Source organism: Nicotiana sylvestris, chromosome 6, assembly GCF_000393655.2.
Source record: "Nicotiana sylvestris chromosome 6, ASM39365v2, whole genome shotgun sequence".
In the NCBI taxonomy this organism is placed as follows: domain Eukaryota; kingdom Viridiplantae; phylum Streptophyta; class Magnoliopsida; order Solanales; family Solanaceae; genus Nicotiana; species Nicotiana sylvestris.
In genome coordinates this window covers 159,300,881-159,320,558 of record NC_091062.1, presented here as the reverse complement: position 1 = coordinate 159,320,558, position 19,678 = coordinate 159,300,881, and the positions used below count along the sequence as shown (strand labels likewise).

Here is a 19,678-nt window from a genome sequence, read left to right as displayed (position 1 = left end):
GCTCCAGCTCAACGCTTGGCCGTGTCCAATCCCGAGCGCACCATTCGTCTTCCCCGGGCTCTGATCCGTGGAAGCCCTCGGCTTTACTCGAGGCCGTATCAAATCTTGTTGTTCTCTCGTGTCTTTACCGAAAAATCGAAGGTAACTTTATCTCGATTTTACCCGCACACAATTAGCATCATTTGGTGGTAGAAAAGGGATTAAACAAAGGTAGGTTGTTACTTTGACAAACAAATTTCTCTCGTAATCAAATTTATTTTTTATGACAGATAGAACTCAAAGAATTAAAAAAGTTAAAATTAAAAGTATACCTGTCCTTTGGACAAGTCTACCCCTTATTTTGTGGAAGCTTGTCGCTGACTTGCTGTAAGCTCTCTACTACTAGTCTTTCAGCCCGCCAGCAAAATACCCATGTTACTCTTCTTCGTTGCTTCTACTGCCAATCCTTGGGTCCCACCCCTACCTTTTTCTTCTTCTTCTTCTCCTCCGCCTCCAAATCAATAGTAGTTCAGAAGCTTAAAAGAATGGACCCGAAGTTCGCCGGAAAGCCCATTCAGGCCCAATTCCTTTCAGGTCAAACTGACCTTGACCAGATGCAGGATACTCCGACCCGTGGGTCACGTCATCGCAGGGCCCAATCCGAAACCTTTTTCCGGTTTCCAAACTTCGACGATGACATCCTCTTAGACGACGTCGTTACAGACTTCAACCTCGATGTTCAGGCGCCGTCCCTCATGCAGCAGCAGCAGCCTGCAAATTCGGCTGATTCTTCGTCAACTGGGCCGGCGTTATCAGCTGGGCCTTCCGATAATAACCCTAAGCCGCTGGCCCACTACCGTAGTCTCTCTGTGGATGCTGATTTTTTCGATGGACTGGACTTTGGTGCTGCGGCGGCGGAGAATAAGATGATGGGTGGTGGCCCACGTCATAGGCATAGCAATTCCATGGATGGGTCTTTTGATTTTGAGTCTGAATCGCTTTCTGTGAAGAAGGCTATGGCTCCTGATAAGCTTGCTGAGCTGTCCCTGATTGATCCCAAGAGAGCCAAAAGGTTACATCTTCTTTTACTTTTTGTCCTCTTTTTGGACGTTTAATCCAGTGTTAGAATTTTAGGTTGTAATTTATTTGTTTTTTGCCATTTTTGGTCTAGGCTTGAAGTTGGAATCATGTTGGGCTTAATTTTTTTCTTTCCAGAAGCGATGAAGGAAAAATGTGTTCTGAAACCTTTAATTGGGTTAGTTAAATTCGTTATGAAATGGTTTATGGTGAGAAAATGGTGAAAAGTAGACGGTAGTTGCAGTTCTTGGTTTTTAAGTTATTTGTTGTTTCTTTGGAGTGCCTAAGTAGCATAACTTCAGCTGTCAATAAAGACTTTTACTTGCTATGATTCATGAAGTAGATGGTAGTTGCAGTTCTTGGGTTTTGGCTTTCTTTCTCATCTGCATATTAGAAGAAAAAAACAAACTAGTTGATTGCAGTCTAACTAGTAGCCCCCTAACAGAGAAGTCAAGCTACAGTGTTGAGGAAGAGATGCTATTGCACCTTTCATGGTGATACCGCTTCATATCGAGCCAAATAGAAGGAGGCTGTAATGTTTTAAGCTGCTGAATGTTTAGAGAATGAAGATTAAACTTGGAATTGATTAAGTACAAAGCATCTTTTTCAACTTTTGGAATTTGAAAGTTTTCTTACAAAAGGACATAATTGCATTGTTTCTTTATTAGATCTCATGGCAGCATTTACTTTTGGTCTTCTCTTTTCTTTTCTCAAAATAATAGTATGCTTTTGTTTGATAAGAACTCTAAAACCAAATTGCAAGTTTCAGCTTTTAAATAGAGCTATTTTTTCGTGCAATTTTACAGGATTCTAGCAAATAGACAATCTGCTGCACGTTCTAAGGAGCGAAAAACTCGTTATACTGGTGAGCTAGAGAGGAAAGTGCAGACTCTGCAGACTGAAGCCACCACTCTATCTGCACAGATCACAGTTCTTCAGGTCTGAAATTTTTTCAGAAGTATACATGTGACATTCATCTACTTTATGAAATTATGTTGTCTAAAGTAATCTTACATGTTGAATAGCCTCTTGTGTTTAGCAACATACCTTTAATACAATGTATTCATCCATCAAAGTCACAGCATCACCAAGGGCTCTCAGCTTTATTTGATGTCTAAACGAAGTGACGATTGGCTCAATTCACCTGATGCCCTTGATCTTGATTGTATATTTAAGAAAAAAGTCATTTTCACCTCAATGGAAACAACCTCTTGCAGAAATGCAGGCTGCGTACGATAGACCCTTGTGGTCCGGCCTTTCCTTGACCCTGCGTATAGCGGAAGCTTAGTGCACCGGGCTGCCCTTTTTTCATTTTCACCTCAAACTACTGGTCAAACAATTGGTCGATCAAATTACTACCCAGAGGAACATTTCGAAACGAAAAGACGGAGTTAGTTGGCTAAGATTAAATAGCCTTACATCGACTAACCCATTTAGTGAAGAGCTCCAAAATTTGCATATACCCTCTGCAATCAAATAAAGAAGTAACTGATAAAGAAGTATGATCAATGATAATGACCTAATTTTCTTTTGTGGAGTAAGTGATTGTATAGAACTTATTGAATAAGTAACTCGAACTGATAGTTTGAACTCTCTTCCAATTGAATTCTTGAATGTGGAAAAGATTGAGACTTTTGTTTCTGGAGAATTGGGCTTTTTTTTTTCCTGATAAGTGAGAAATGGGCTTGTTGTATGACTTGGAAACCAAGATTGGGGTTTTTGTAACCCCAGCTATGACAGAAAAGTTGCCATATATCTGGAGCTTTTGCGTATATTCTTTCAAGTTTCAAGCATCTTTTCTGCTGGTCGACTTTTCTATACAATTTGTACCCAATGTAAATGATATGGCCAACATTTTTAGTTTGCATGTTAGCTCTTCTGTTGTGTTCTACTTTTTAAGAACTGGTATGTGTAAAGAATGCAATTGCTTCTGTTGATTTATTTGGAAATTTGCACTGTTTCATTTGGGTCTAGAATTTACTATTGCTGTATCATCTTAGGTTTGTATTCACTTTAAAGGATATCCAAGTAATTATTTATCAGTTGCTTCTATCATATATTGGCCTCAACTCAAATTCAGATGTTGTAAAAGAAGCTGCGGAACAACTAACAAGCTTTGTTTGTCATGCCATTCAAGTTTTAGGACCCGTTTGGCCATAGATTTTGCCACAATAAATTTGGGTTTTATTTGGCAAACACATGTTTGGCCATAGATTTTGCCTATCCAAAATCCCAAAACCAGCTCAATAGCTGGTTTTGGGCCAAAATATCACTATTACATTTTTTTTAAAATTGCCCCAAACTTTTGTATTTTATAAAAGAGCCCACCATTTATTATTTTGTAACAATGTTGCTTCGTCTTCTTGGTATCATGTAATTCATTATAAAAAAAATAATTTTGTACCAAATTTATTTATGTTCAGGACTATAATTTGCGATAATATAATGAATGTTATTGATAATGGTACTGTTGGGTATTTGTTATAGTTTTTAGAACTTGTGGGTATAATCATGTTTCACGTTTTTCCAAAATAAATTTGGGAAATATGTTTTGAAAACTGATGTCCATACACATTTTCATCTTCAAATCAAACTTCACTCAAATCAGATTTTTCAAAACAAATTTGGGAATCTATGGCCAAACACTAGCTTAGTGTCGCTCCAATCTTTTGCTGTTCAAATATCTACTTATGCCTAGGTCATTACACTTTGAAAGTTTGTAGGGTGCTGGTGCAAACAGTTCCTCTGTCTTTTCATTTTCACCCACTAGTCTGTCCTGCAATCAGGTGTTTCTAAGTGGAAGCACCTCTCGATGGTGCTAAAAAGTGAACGTCTTTTGTCTAGGATAGTCTTCATAAGTTAATTATTCCACAGTATAATCTTGGTCTAGCAGTTTCCAATATCAGAGGAAGAATTCATTGTGGCTGCTAGTACCAACTCTCTGGTGGAACCTAAGTTAATACTCGGCAGTTGTACCATTGCACTTGTTAACAATGCATCAGTATGCTACTCTATTACTCTTACTGTTTTCTTCTTTTGATGTCCGAATGATTTGTATGTATTTTACTTTAACTGCATCATGAGTATCTAGTTTGTACTAGTAAAGCTTCCATTTTGACCTGTTTTTTAATATTATTACTATTAGGGGGAGGGGAAAGGGGAGGGTAATTTTACATAGGTGGGATCCGATCTCTCGCCAAATGGTAAAGGATGAGGGGCTCGCACCATGCGAGCTACTGTCCAACCTCAATTTTTGACCTATTTATTGGCCATAATGGCTTAATGGTGCTTTTCAACCCTTTGCTCTTATTTTCTTTTTTGGGACTAACATATAATAAGATATTTCCACATGATGCATATTTGCTGTGTGCCCACAAAGGCTATTGTCAATATTTGTTTTTATAAATGTGTATTGGCTGGCATTATAAATATATTGCTGGATGTAACATTCTCAAGAGATCAACACATTGTTGCTAAAACCAACAGAGGGTCATTTCCACAAAGTGAAGTATGTAAAACTTTTAAACCGTCTTTTCACGCTATTTTTGTCTGTTGATGCAGAGAGACACTTCTGGAATAGCTGCTGAAAACAAAGAACTCAAATTTCGGTTGCAAGCTTTGGAACAACAAGCACATCTTAGAGATGGTATGCCTTTACTATAATTTAATACTATAAATTTTCAAGCTTACAGTCTGGTCTCAAAGAAAATTGTGCACGGAAGAGCATTAAAGTTAATATAACAAAGAAAAAGGGCAGGAGTGTCTGCTGGGTCTAAGAATAAACAAAATTATGTAAAAATCCTCCAAAAACAGAGCATCTTGAGAAACATTCTGATTATGTTTTCTGCAATCACATTTAATATGGCACTTTAATACATTTGTTTTCTGCAATCACATTTAAAGAAAAACAAGGGTTTCACTGTACCAGCTAATGAGATTGGTAAAACACAATGCTGTTCTTAACAAATGTATACTACTGTCACTTTTGTGCTCTGCTATCCATCTCTTCTTCTTTCTCTTTTTGTCTTATGTGTTTCATTTCCACCTCAGACCGATCATCCCTGATGCTCAGAGTCTCCACCATCCCCCTCCCCCCATACGCCTTCCACCTCTTTACACACCTACACAATCCTTTATACCCATGTCAGAGGAGACATTTTTTTCAAATACCTATTTTTTAATTATATATGGTGGAACTACAGTTGCTCTCTTCCTATATTCAATCTTTGGCTGGGTTTGAATCAATGGCGAAGCTAGAAATTTCCCCAAGGATGTTCAAATTTAAAAGAAGTGAAAAAAATTTCCGACAAAAGGTGTTCAATATGTGTTATATACCTCTAAAACGTAATATTTTACCTATGTACACAGTGTAATTTTTCGACGAAGGGTGGTCATGACCACCCTTATCACCATGTGGCTTCGCCACTGGTTTGAATGTAGGTTTAAATTTTCAGCTCTTTGTATTGAGTCTAGCTCTATCTTCAGAAATTTTTTGTTGAGTTTGGAGTATTACTATATTTAACTCTTTGTTTTAATGTAGTCCTGGAAAAATCATTATTCTTTGCCTAAACAGGTCTTCTAAAAGAACCAGAAAAGTCTAACCAGAAAACAGGATTTGTTTATCTCACACACAGAGAGACAGAAAACAGAACTGAACTGGAAAGTTTAAATAAACTGAAGCAAAATCTTTCTGACTGAGTCAATTATTGTCCAGAGAAATTTTTAAGTTCAATGTCAAATGCATCCTCTGGGATAAAGATTCTGTTTAAGGGGAATGTTTGGCAAAATTATAGTAGTTGAATATGTTATAGCACCACTGGCTTGCAAAGCTTTATGATCTTCCTTTTCTCTTTTGGTGGACTCATCTACTTTAATATTCGTTAGTGCCATTATTTATTTCTCCATTTTCTTGTCTGAGCTTGCTTAGTACATTGATATGATACTAGAACTATAGGACTAAAATGTACGTGAATAACTTTCAGCTCTAAATGAAACTTTGAGGGAAGAAGTGCAGCGGCTTAAGATTGAAGCAGGCCAAATTCCAGCTGCGAATGGAAATAGAGGAACACGTTTTCATTTACCTCCCCAACCACAGCCCTTTGTTCAATGTGGTAACCACCATCCACAACACCAGCAGCAGCACATTCCGCGTTCGACTGCAAGTAACCAAACTGTCCCTGGACAGTCTCAATCTAGCTTCTTCAACTTCAACAACAGGGCTTGAAAGTCTCAAAGGTGAACTGGTCTGGTTAGTAATTTATCAAAGTAGATGACCTTGTAAATATTGATATGTAGAATCTGTGTAGATTGTCAAAAGGTTATTGAATGAGTGTTGTTCAGCTCAATAGCTTGTAACTTACCAAGTATTTAACAATATGAATGACTGATTCATTAATGTGGGATGCCTAATCTCGAGTTTATTTTTATTAAAGAATTACAGAATATGAAACAGTTCATTGATGAGAGATATGAGTCTCTATATAAATTTTCTGTAGATTATAATATGTTTAATAGGTTCATTTTTCAGGATAATAAAATTTATTTTGGACACAAATTAAATTTGAAAGGAATTTTAAAAGAGTCTATTGGTTAGTGCGACACTTATATCACTGTTTCTTCATAAAATACCTTCACAAGAATTTGACAATTCTAAAGGTAAAGTAATTCTTTGTTTATTTTCTTCTTCTGTCTTTCAGAAATAGCCTCTCTACCCTTCCGGGTAGGGATAAGATTTGCGTACACTCTACCCTCCCCACGCCCCACTTGTGGGATTTTACTGGGTTGTTGTTGTAAACATAAAGTAATTGTATTTTTCACTCATTTGTTCATCACTATTTTTATTTTTGTTTCAACATATGGATGATGTTTTTAAACAATAATTAATTTAAGATTATGCACAGTGGAGGGAACTTCATGGCCCGCAGGATTGTGAGCAAAAGCAGTCGAACTTTTACTGTTTTATTGTGTTTGAAAATGTTTAGGAGACGTGCTTATCCATTTCCGATTTCTGATATTAGTATCAAGGCTTTTGATCCTTGGAGATAAAGTAAGGGTATAACTGGAATATTGTGTGGTAAAAACTGGAACCGCCCCGCCGTAATTATCTGATAGTACAGAGGTAACCGCTCTCCTTTTTCTCTCACAAACTGTCTACATAAGGAAAACTAGCCATTTTCTTCAAACTTTTTTGGTCAATCTTCTTCTTCTTAGGAACAAATAGAGATATGGAACACCATGCTAGCACTAGTTCCAATTCATATCAATCTCTTGCTTTTTCAAGTAACTTTCTTCTTGATCATCGTCAACCTCCAATAGAAGAAGAAAAACCATCAACATTACCCATCTTTAACTCTACTACAAATGTCCCTTCAGACCATAATTTGCACACAAGTGTAAGTTACCAACCCCACAATAATAATAATAATCCCAAAAAGAAAAGAAGTAGATTCCTCAAGATTGGTAATTCATTCCCAATTACAAAGTCATCTTCTTCTTCTGGAGTTATTAAGCCTAAATGTACCAAAAAGCCTCCAGACCCAAGTGCACCAAAAATTACTCGGCCTTGTACTGAATGTGGTAAGAAATTTTGGTCATTGAAAGCCCTTTTTGGTCACATGCGTTGTCATCCTGAACGCCAATGGCGCGGCATTAACCCTCCTCCTAATTTCAGGCGACACAGCAATGACTCTTCTACTTCTGCTCCAGAATTTAGCCCTAGACGAAATGAAGTTTCTTCACAATCCCCCAAATCACTTTCCCATATGATTATGACAGACGAGGACCACGACATTGCTTCGTGCTTGTTACTATTAGCCAATGGTGGGTCAAAACCTGATGATAACAACGAGCGTGAGAATGTTGTGAGGGACAGGATTATAGTGGATGCATCAGCAGAGCCTTCAGCTTCTTCTTCAGGAGGAGGTACAGTCAAGTGTTGTCGATTCGAGTGTTCAAGTTGTAAGAAGGTGTTTGGATCACATCAGGCTTTAGGTGGACACAGGGCTAGTCACAAGAATGTTAAAGGTTGTTTTGCATCAGCTTCAGGTTCAGGACTAACACAAGCTCCTCTTATTCTAAACCCTAATGCACATGATCATATTACTACTAATTTGGATCTAAACTTTCCTCCTCCTGTTACATTAATATCAGGTGAAGATCAATATGATTCTTCGTCTTCCTATTCTTCTGCTTATTCAGGCTCCGCATTGGATTTAAGGTTGAGGCTATAAGGACTTCAACCCTATTACATAACTAGTCCTATATAGCTATATAGTAGCAACTGGCATATTGCTATAGTAGAAGCTGCAAATTTGGGGACAAATGAATTTACAGCTGTGATGTACTAATGTTCAATACACATTTGTGGTTACTAATGATATAATAATACTAGCTAGTAACTTCTTATGTGAATAGTAGTAGTAAGTTTAATTCTACTTTTTGATGTTGTTCATTTGGAGTACAACTATTTTGCTGAAAGCTTCAAATTATATGTACGGTCGCATATGGGTTTAACTTTTGTTTACTGAGACGTAAACCTTTTTTATACAACCAGGTTATAATTGCAAGTAACTATTCATAATAAATGGAATTGGTAACCTCGAATTCAACTGAAACTGTTAGATTAACTGGAGAAAGTGGAATCTTCTATAATATTGAATTGATCCTAATTTCAAAAGTTCGGAATTAAAAAAGGAGTGAGCTTGTAGAAGAGAATTAAATTATATAAAAAAAAAAGTATGAGAAGGCGCAGAGCAGAAGCTATGGGACATGAAATGGTCAAATGCTATTGAATGAGTCAACCTCATAGAAACAGTTCGTACGAAAGTCGTTGGTACTTGACTTTCATTTTATCCATTTAGAGGTCAGTTCGCAATCCTACCACATGTCCTCATTAATGACCATCTGTTATTTGTTGCCCAATAAACAACATTAACTATGAATTGAAAATGATAGGCTTAACATATGAGTTAAACACAAGGTGTGTCATTCCATAAAGTAAGTAAAGTAATCGTTTTAGGCCTCATATTTATGGGAGCTTTATTTTTTTAAACCTAATAGATTATGTATAAGTTTAAAAAGAGTTCTGTAAAGTGAAAACGTTTGATTTCTTTCTTTAACAAATACAGAGAAGAAAAATTTGCAACTGCTATAGTTTCTACCAAGGAAATTGCATTTGAAATGAATATTGAACCTGAATTTCGTAAGAAACGTGTAATATATAGGAAGTAACAATTTGATGCGAATGTTGATAATGAAATCTCAAAATCTTTCGAAGAGTCCTGTAGAGTTGATTGTTGGGGGTTTTATGTATTTAAGTATATTAAATACTTAAAAGAGGGTGAATGGGAAATGGAGGGAAATGAAATTTTTGAGCGAAATTTTAAGTTTCCCCCCTTGACAAAGGGACATTGTCCCATATTGGAAGAGGGAGAGGTTTTTTATGGGTATATAAGCAATTGCTCTTCTTCTAGCTCTTAAAGAGTTGAGAAGAAGGCAAGCTTCGCGTTGTCGTCGTCGTCACTCGGCTTCGACTTCGGTCGAAAGATTGATTGATTAATTTTTTGGACCAAATTTATTTGTTAATAGTAAAATATTAACAGAAATGTTATTAAATATTTGTTTTAATAACAAAATATTAATATTAAAAAAATATTAATATTAAATCCTCTAATCCGTTTTTCAGTGTGTAACTGAAAATTAAACTACCCTCTTCAATCTTCCCTCTTTATTTTCTCTCTTTATTGTTAAGTAAATAGCCATTTATGTTATGACATTTATGCTGTGGCCGTTTTGCATAAACAGCATTCTGAAGAGTTGCACCTCTTCATATTTCAGCCCAACTTTGGCTATAAATACAAGTCTATTCTGCTCAGAATTTCTATACGATTTTATGAGTTTCTCCACCTTCTTCTGCATAGTTTTAATATCAAACAAATCAATAGTAAGTGTGATTTGCTACCGAACTTTGTGTTTGCTGAAACACTGGGGTTTGAAGTACCACTACACTAGTGTGTAATTCGTTCTATCCCGGGAGGAAATAATCCATAACCTTGGGTATTAGGAGGGGATTAAATTCCTTAAGGAAATACTGTGAATTCAGTGGACTCGGATTAAAATTTTGTTTCTGTTTTTTATTTCTGTTTATATTCATTTATATTTTCCAGAATTATTTTATAAATACAGTTTACTAACAAGCTTAAGGAATTTAATATATTTTCTGTAGTTGTACTCACTGTTTCTAGAGAGTAAAACATTTGTGGTTTTGTGCTCTATTGGAGATTAAAATCTACGTGATTTTAACGTTTGTGTTATTCTTTTACAGAAATGACTAATGATAATGTGAACCAAGTTGTTCTAATGGTGATTGTCAATGCCTCAATGATCCGAACAACACCGGCAGCATTGGCACTGGCGGAGAAATCTGAAAAATTTTCCGAGATTGATTTCAAGCACTGGCAGCAAAAGATGTTCTTCTACTTGACTGCTCTAAGTCTTCAGAAGTTCATCAAGGAAGATGTTCCTGTGCTGTCCGATAAAACTCCAGAAACTGAACGCTTTCTCGTGATTGAGGCGTGGAAGCATTCAGATTTTTTGTGCAAGAATTATATTCTAAGGGGGCTGGACGATGCTTTGTATAACGTCTACAGTGGCGTGGAAACGTCAAAAGAACTATGGACTGCACTTGAAAAGAAATACAAAACCGAAGATGCCGGGTTGAAGAAGTTCATTGCTGCAAAGTTTTTGGACTACAAAATGGTAGATAGCAAGTCTGTTATTACCCAAGTCCAGGAATTGCAAGTGATTATTCACGATCTCCTTGCTGAAGATATAAATCAAATTAATACTGATATTGAAAGTAGTAATCTTAGTATTTTTACTAACAGAAATTTCATTGAAGGTCTTGTCATCAATGAAGCATTCCAAGTAGCAGCGATGATTGAGAAGTTGCCTCCTTTGTGGAAAGACTTTAAAAACTACTTGAAACACAAACACAAAGAGATGTCCCTTGAAGATCTCATTGTTCGATTGAGAATTGAAGAGGACAACAAAGCTGCTGAAAAGAGAGGCCGTGGAAACTCAACAATAATGAGAGAAAATATTGTTGAAGAGAACAAAAAGAGGAAGAAGGCTTCTGGACCAAAATACAACCCAAGCAAGAAGCGGTTCAGTGGAAATTGCTACAACTGTGGAAAAGCCAGACACAAATCTATGGAGTGTCATGCTCCGAAGAAAAACAAGAAGAAGGGTCAAGCAAACATGGTTGAAAAGCATGATGATGTTGATGACTTGTGTGCCATGCTTTCCGAATGCAACTTGGTGGGCAATCCTAAAGAGAGGTGGATTGATTCTGGAGCCACTCGCCATGTTTGTGCTGTTAGAGAAGATTTTGCTACTTATGCTCCTGTTGGACTCGATGAGACGCTTTCTATGAGAAATGCTGCAAAGGCCAAGATTGAAGGATGTGGGAAGATATTTCTCAAAATGACTTCCGGCAAAGTGGTGACTTTGAACAACGTCCTTCATGTTCCCGAGATTAGGAAGAACTTAGTCTCTACTGGACTTCTTGTAAAGCACGGTTTCAAGTGCGTTTTTGTATCTGACAAGGTAGTGATTAGTAAGAATGAAATGTTTGTAGGAAAAGGTTACCTTACTGAGGGCCTTTTCAAGCTGAATGTAATAGTTGTTGAAACTAATAATAAAACTTCAGCTTCTTCTTACTTACTTGAGTCAAATGATTTATGGCATGTACGTTTGGGTCATGTCAATTATAAAACCTTGCGAAAAATGATTAACTTGGAAGTATTGCCTAAGTTTGAATGCGAAAAATCAAAATGTCAAATATGTGTGGAATCTAAGTATGTTAAACATCCTTATAAGTCGGTTGAAAGGAATTCAAATCCTTTAGACTTAATTCACACAGATATTTGTGACATGAAGTCAATACCATCTCGCGGTGGAAAGAAGTATTTCATAACTTTTATTGACGATAGTACTCGATATTGCTATGTTTACTTACTTAATAGTAAAGATGAAGCAATAGACGCATTCAAGCAATACAAAAATGAAGTTGAAACGCAACTTAACAAGAAAATCAAAATGATAAGAAGTGATAGGGGTGGTGAATATGAATCTCCTTTTGAACAAATATGTTTAGAATATGGAATTATTAATCAAACAACGGCCCCTTACACGCCCCAATCCAATGGGATTGCAGAAAGAAAGAATCGTTCATTAAAGGAGATGATGAATGCATTATTGGTAAGTTCTGGTTTGCCACAAAACTTGTGGGAGGAAGCTGTTCTTACGGTTAGCCGAATACTAAATCGAGTACCCCATAGCAAAACACAATCCATTCCATATGAAAAATGGAAAGGAAGGAAGCCCAACTTGAATTATTTTAAAGTGTGGGGTGTTTGGAAAAAGTGCAAGTTCCTAAACCCAAAAGGGTAAAAATAGGACCGAAAACCGTTGATTGTATTTTCATAAGATATGCGAATAATAGTAAAGCATATCGATTTCTGGTTCATAAATCAGAAAATCCCGACATTTATAATAATACGGTTATAGAATCAGATAATGCTGAGTTCTTTGAATATATATATATATATATATATATATATATATATATATATATATATATATCTGTATAAAAAAGAATGTGAGTCGACGGGTGAAGGATCTAAATGACCTCGGGAAGAAACAAAAGAAAGTACACTTAATCAAGAGGATCCAAGACGTAGTAAACGTCAAAGAACGTCTACTTTATTTGGACAAGATTTTGTGACTTTCTTATTGAAAAATGAGCCTCAAATATTTAAAGAAGCTATATCTTCTTCGGAATCATTATTTTGGAAAGACGAGTCAATAGTGAAATAGAATCCATACTGAACAACCATACATGGGTATTGGTTGATCTTCCTCCTGGAAATAAACCATTGGGTTATAAATGGATCTTTAGGAGGAAAATGAAAGATGATGGCACTATTGACAAATTTAAGGCAAGACTTATGGTCAAAGGGTATAGACAACGAGAAGGTCTTGACTATTTCAATACATACTTTCCAGTTACAAGAATTACGTCCATACGAACGTTAGTAGCGTTAACTGCAATTTATGATCTTGAAATTCATCAAATGGATATTAAGACGACCTTCTTAAATGGAGAGTTGGAGGAAGAAATTTACATGGAACAACCTGAAGGGTTTGTGGTTCCAGGTGAAGAAAAGAAGGTATGTAGACTTGTTAAGTTCCTTTACGGACTAAAACAAGCACCCAAACAATGGCATGCGAAATTTGACCAAACAATGTTGTCAAATGGTTTTAAAATAAATAAATGTGATGAATGTGTGTACATTAAAAATGTTCCAAATCACGTAGTCATTGTTTGCTTATATGTGGATGATATGCTCATAATGAGTAATGACATTGCCAACATAAATGCTACTAAGCGTATGCTAACTAGCAAGTTTGATATGAAAGACTTGGGAGTTGCTGATTTAATTCTGGGAATTAAGATCCATAAGACTTCTTAAGGTCTGGCATTGTCACAATCTCATTATATTAACACAGTACTTGAAAAATTCAAGAACTTGGGTTTTAAAGTTGCAAAGACTCCAATTGACGTGAATCTTGCATTAGCAAAGAGCAAAGGCCAAAGCATATCACAATTGGATTATGCTCGTGTGTTGGGTTGCTTAATGTACATCATGAATTGTACACGACTAGATATAGCTTGTGCTACAAGTAAATTGAGTCGATATACTAGCAATCCATGTCAATCTCATTGGATGGCCATGAAACGAGTTTTGGGGTATTTAGTACATACCCAGGACTTTGCTTTGCACTACAGTAAATATCCTGCGATCATTGAGGGATACTGTGATGAAAATTGGATCACCAGATCAACTGATTCCAAGTCCACAAGTGGATATGTATTCACTATTGGTGGAGGAGCGGTATCTTGGAAGTCGTCCAAACATACTTGTATTGCCCGCTCTACAATGGAGGCTGAATTCATAGCCTTAGGTAAAGCCCGTAAAGAAGCTGAATGGCTCCGAAATTTCTTGGAAGATATTCTATTTTGGCCCAAACCGTTGGTACCCAATATGCATATATTGCGATAGTCAAATGGCAATTGGAAGGGCTGAGAGCATTATGTATAATGGTAAATCTCGTCATATACGACGAAGACATAAAACCATTAGGCAATTACTCTCTACAGGAATTATCACGATTGATTATGTAAAATCAAGTGATAATGTGTTGGATCCACTTACAAAAGGCCTAACTAGAGAGGTAGTTGAGAAGTCATCAAGGGGAATGGGACTGTGGCCAAGAACAAGTCATAGTGACGGTAACTCTACCTAGAAGACTGGAGATCCCAAGATATAGGTTCAAGGAGATCAAACAAAATCATTAATGACGGTTCAACATTGTCAACTAAACTTTTGGTCCATTCTCATGATAAGACAGTGTTCAGTACCAAGGATAAAGCATTAAGGCTTTTTAATGATTTCTAAATTTGATACGGGGTATATCAAATAGTGTATCTACGGAATGACACTTTTAGGAATCACCTATGTAAGTGTGAAGTGTTCGCCGCTTCAAGGAGAATCTTACAAGGCCAGTTCTCTATGCACTTATGAAACCAGGCGGTGTTCATGGCTAAAACGAACACAACAATGAGAACCAAAGATGGTTACGGGTTGGTTGTGTGACTTGTGGTTTTCTAGGTATACACCAAAGTTTGACGGTTCAAAGATATCAAATCTACCGATTGATCAAGTATATCCGACATAAGTTCACTACGGAAAGTTCAAAGAGAAACCTACTTATCCAGATGCAATTAATCCTTGCTAGCGAATCACACAGTTTTTCATGCATGTTTCCGTGATATAGCCATTCCCCATTCATATGGGGGATTGTTGGGGATTTATGTATTTAAGTATATTAAATACTTAAAAGAGGGTGAATGAGAAATGGAGGAAAATAAATTTTTTGAGTGAAATTTTAAGTTTCCCCCCTTGGCAAAGGGACATTGTCCCATATTGGAAGAGGAAGATGTTTTTATGGGTATATAAGCAATTGCTCTTCTTCTAGCTCTTAAAGAGTTGAGAAGAAGGCAAGCCTCACGCCGTCGTCGTCGCTCGCTCGGCTCGGCTTCGGCTTTGGATTCGGATTCGGATTCAAATTTGGATTTGGATTCCTCCAATCCGTTTTTCAATGTGTAATTGAAAATTAAACTACCCTCTTCAATTTTTCCTCTTTATTTTCCCTCTTTATTGTTGAGTAAATCACCATTTATGTTATGGAATTTATGCTGGGGCTGTTTTGCATAAACAACCATTTCTGAAGAGTTACACCTCTTCAGATTTCAGCTCAACTTTGGCTATAAATACAAGTCTATTCTGCTCAGAATTTCTATACGATTTTCTGAGTTTCTCCTCCTTCTTCTGCATAGTTTTAACATCAAATAAAGCAACAATAAGTGTGATTTGCTACCGAACTTTGTGTTCGCTGAAACACTGAGGTTTGAAGTACCACTACACCAGTGTGTAATTCGTTCTATCCTGGGAGGAAATAATCCATAACCTTGGGTACTAGGAGAGGATTAAATTTCTTAAGGAAACACTGTGAATTCAATGGGCTCGGATTAAAATTCTGTTTCTGTTTTTTTATTTCTGTTTATGTTCATTTATATTTTTCAGAATTATTTTACAAATACAGTTTACTAACATTGATTACTTTTATACATAATAGACAAGGCTATTTTTTCACTTCAAAATAGATTTGAACAATTCGAAGCATATGAAAATATTTTTGATTTTCTATTTGGCGGTAAAACCTAAGATCACTAGACGTTGAAAATTTAAAAAAAATAGTGCCTTAATCTTGAATGTTCCTTGAAGCATAATAATCAATTCGATATTGATGTTTTAGATTTATTTTCTGAATTAAAAGTATTAAGGAAAATAGTACAATTAGAAGATAACATTTTAATTGATACACTTAATCAAATAGAAAGATTTAATTTTCCAAATGCCTAAATTGCTTATGGAATAATGTTCATAGTTCATATTACCGCTGCTTCAACGAAAGAAGTTTTCAAAATTAAAATTGATAAAATCTTACCTAATAAGAACAATGTCACAAGAAAGATTAAATGGATTAGCTATATCGTCAATTGAGAAATACTTATTAGAAGTTATTGATTATAAGAAAAGTATTAATACCTTTGTATCTAAGAAAAGCAAAAAAAATATACTTCAAATAAAAAATAAAAGAATTAAAAAGTTAAGACCCTCATAAAGTTTGACTTTAGGCCATAAAATTCATCGGGCCACCACCTCAATCTTGTATCTTCAATGCTTAATTAGGCTTGAATGGAAAAGAACATGATTAAAGAATAGTACAAATGATAAGCCCACCCCAAAAAAAGGGGCAAAACTTATTCATTTTCAAGAAAAATGATAACAAAGTTAGCTGATACTTTGATAAACTTATTCATTTTCAAGAAAAATGATAACTAAGTTAGCTGGTACTTTGTAATTTGTATCGTACAAGTAAACAGTTTTATACATACCGAACTTTTCTCCTTCCTCCTAATACAAAAAGGAAAAAAGAAAAAAGAAAAAAAATTAAGATAAGCATTAATGTTATGAAACAATAAAAGAAGAAGAATAGTATTGCAGAGAAAAGCAGAGAGAGAATTCTTATTGATATTGGGATGAATTACAATGGAATAGAACCCTCTATTTATAGGGAGAGATTGGCTTAGCCACCAAGCAATAAACCCTAGAATCTCTCTAAATATAGACATTCATCTTAAATAGAATTCTATTTATAACACTCCCCCTTTAATGTCTATTCAACAGATAATGTGCCTCGTTAAAACCATAACAAAAATAAAACCCAGTGGAAAAAAATTCTAGAGAAGGAAAAAGAGTACACATATATAACAATACGCTTTTTGGTTGCCTCATTAAAAACCTTGCAAGGAAAACCCAGTGGGACAAAATCTTGTAAGAGAAAAAGAGTGCAACGTGCATTAACTCCCCTGATGAGAGTATCAATTTATATCCTTGAGTCTTCACATTCCAATCTTGTGCACCATCTTCAGAGATCGTTGCTAGAGATTTGATAAATAAATCAGCCATATTAACTTGAATGAATATATTGCATCTTGAAATCATCATTCTTGATAGAGATGTAATGTCTTCATAAACTTCCGTAGAATGGCCTTTTCGATATCTCCATAGAGGTATTCTCGCTATCACATTATCATGCTTATAGTTATAGCAAGATACATATGTGCACAAATTGCACTTAGGATGTGGTACTTCAAGACCAAGAATTGTATATGATTTAAGCGACTTAAATCCTTCATGGATTGTCATATAAGTTAAGTCATATAAGCCGTATAATAGACTTTAGATGCATATCAAGTTTTTATGTCATGCTAGATATATAAGATAAATAAAAGTGATATCACATACCATTGACTTTATACTTTTAAGTGTTTGAACTGCAAGTCCAAATACTTGTCTTTCATATGAAACCAATTCTATTCGAATTGCGTCTCTTCCATTTGGCCAAAATTTTTATGTCTATATTCGATAGACTTAAGATCCTCATCTATACTTAGCGCTATGATAGATGTCATCGACGAACATTTTATATCGATTCCAACATTTTTTCATAAAGACATAACATAGAGATCTCTTCATTCATATTTTCAGGTACCTGAATCTCTCATGAGATTTTATGAAGTGTTATGTCATGTGATCTTCTAGATCACTTTACCTCCTTATTATGATCACTTTGATCATTTGCTCATCTTCTTTATTAAGAAGTTTTATTTGAAACCGATTTGTCTATATGGTTTAAGCGTACCATAGACTTTGTCCTTCTAGGACTTAATAGGAGCATTTGCAATGAGAATATAGTTACTTTCTTTGGGTTAGCAAATGCGTCTAGCATACTTTGCAATATATTGCAGATGAATTATCTTTTATGAACTTCAAGTTCATATTATCGTATACAAATGATAATCAATTCCAAGTAACTTTTTTTCAACTGTTTATCATGTCTCCCCCTCATGTTAGAAAAACTAACTTGCTTCCTCAACTTTGAAAGTCCATCTTTGTGTGTGATGATGTTAATCAAAATATACACCGCACATCAATAATAATAAGATGGAATTATTTGATTCCTGACCCCGAACCACTTGTGAAGGGAGAATATAATATATTTTCGTATATGACCTATATCAAACTGATATAGATAACTTTGTTCTCATCAACAACAATTTAGCTATTAAGTGGAGGCACTCAATAAATTATTTTGCTAAACCAGCTGTGATGTAAACCAACTTATCAAGATGAACTTCTTGAATAAAAAAATCTGGAAATTATGCTCTAAATCAAATTATTGAGCAAGTTACCTCGCAAACACCATATTGCGGGTTAATAATAATCGCACATGTAACCATCTCATAGATGCATCTTATGTGGTATACATGGCAGGTGAATGGACCTATATTCACCTTTGATATTTCCAGAATTAATGGGATTCAATCCCAACTTTAGTTGGTCAATTAATTAATGAGAATAAGCAATATAAGAGAATTCGTAAAGAACTTTCTAGTTCTTTAATATTTACCCATGTGAATTCTCTATTATTTTTGCACATCATACTTAAATTGATATGGCTAAACAAGCTATGCCAACTAGATATCAATAAACTCCAAATTTATTATGATATGGATTTTATATAAATAAAGTTCTATTTTATTGTCGTATTCTTTTATTTGTGTAGTACAAACTGGAGAATAAAACGGGTAATTTTTCACATAAATATTATCCCACTACAAGTTGTAGTAATAGAAGATATTAAATCTTCCTTTATTTATAGTCTCGATATAACCAACCGCTTTCGCGAATACTTTAGAAACTGAATAAGTTTCTTTGAGACTTACTACAATACAATACCTTATTGGTAATCAATTGTGTTTCTCCAAAATAGTATAATTGGCTCTTCCAGAGCTCTCAATTAATTTTGTACTACCACATATTCATCAACATTCATATGGTCATATATCTCTTTCAAGGAGAAAGTTATACCATTATGGTCATGGTCAAAATTATATGCAAGATATGTTTCTTGCATTATTGTTGTCCTTTAATAATCACATTGCCAAAATATTTTGGCATACAATAGGTACGTGACCAATGACCATTCATGCCATAATAATGACATTATTTTCTTATATCATCTTAAACCTCCTTCTAAAGGTGAGTATGGTATATTCACTACCACTAGCACGTTCATATTCTTCCAAGAATGAATATGTATTCATAAATAAGATGTTGTCACATTCACATCATGAATGGACCATAATCATCTATATGTGCTTTATAAAATCTCATGTCAAATCGATGGAAAACATTACTTTCACAGAGTGAAGGATTATTTTGAGAATCCTTATTATTCTCATTACTCAATGATGACGATTATAATTTATTCGTCTATTGCCACATCCACATCAATTGATACATTCATAGTAGTAATTTTGTCTTCTTTCAGACTTATCACATACTGCTATCACATTCTCTAAAGGGAT

The 19,678-nt window shown here is 35.2% G+C and overlaps 2 protein-coding genes across 2 annotated transcripts; both read left to right on the top strand.

Annotated features, from left to right (window-relative positions):
* Positions 1 to 343: 343 nt before the first annotated feature.
* LOC104242886 (transcription factor VIP1-like) lies at positions 344 to 6,521 on the top strand. The gene is made up of 4 exons (XM_009798001.2): positions 344 to 1,051; positions 1,863 to 1,995; positions 4,618 to 4,702; positions 6,039 to 6,521. The coding sequence occupies exons 1-4, from the start codon at positions 525 to 527 to the stop codon at positions 6,278 to 6,280; spliced, it is 987 nt and encodes a 328-aa protein (XP_009796303.1). The 5' UTR covers positions 344 to 524; the 3' UTR covers positions 6,281 to 6,521.
* A 630-nt stretch (positions 6,522 to 7,151) lies between these two features.
* Positions 7,152 to 8,334, top strand: LOC104242885 (zinc finger protein ZAT3-like). Its single transcript, XM_070150221.1, has one exon. It carries the CDS (start codon positions 7,281 to 7,283, stop codon positions 8,283 to 8,285), a length of 1,005 nt encoding a protein of 334 aa, XP_070006322.1. The 5' UTR covers positions 7,152 to 7,280; the 3' UTR covers positions 8,286 to 8,334.
* The last annotated feature ends 11,344 nt before the right edge of the window (positions 8,335 to 19,678 follow it).

Coding starts and splice junctions, on each gene's coding strand:
- LOC104242886 (XM_009798001.2), top strand. CDS start 525: ATGGACCCGAAGTTCGCCGGAAAGCCCATTCAGGCCCAATTCCTTTCA. Junction 1,052..1,862: donor GATCCCAAGAGAGCCAAAAG/GTTACATCTTCT, acceptor GCAATTTTACAG/GATTCTAGCAAATAGACAAT. Junction 1,996..4,617: donor CACAGATCACAGTTCTTCAG/GTCTGAAATTTT, acceptor CTGTTGATGCAG/AGAGACACTTCTGGAATAGC.
- LOC104242885 (XM_070150221.1), top strand. CDS start 7,281: ATGGAACACCATGCTAGCACTAGTTCCAATTCATATCAATCTCTTGCT.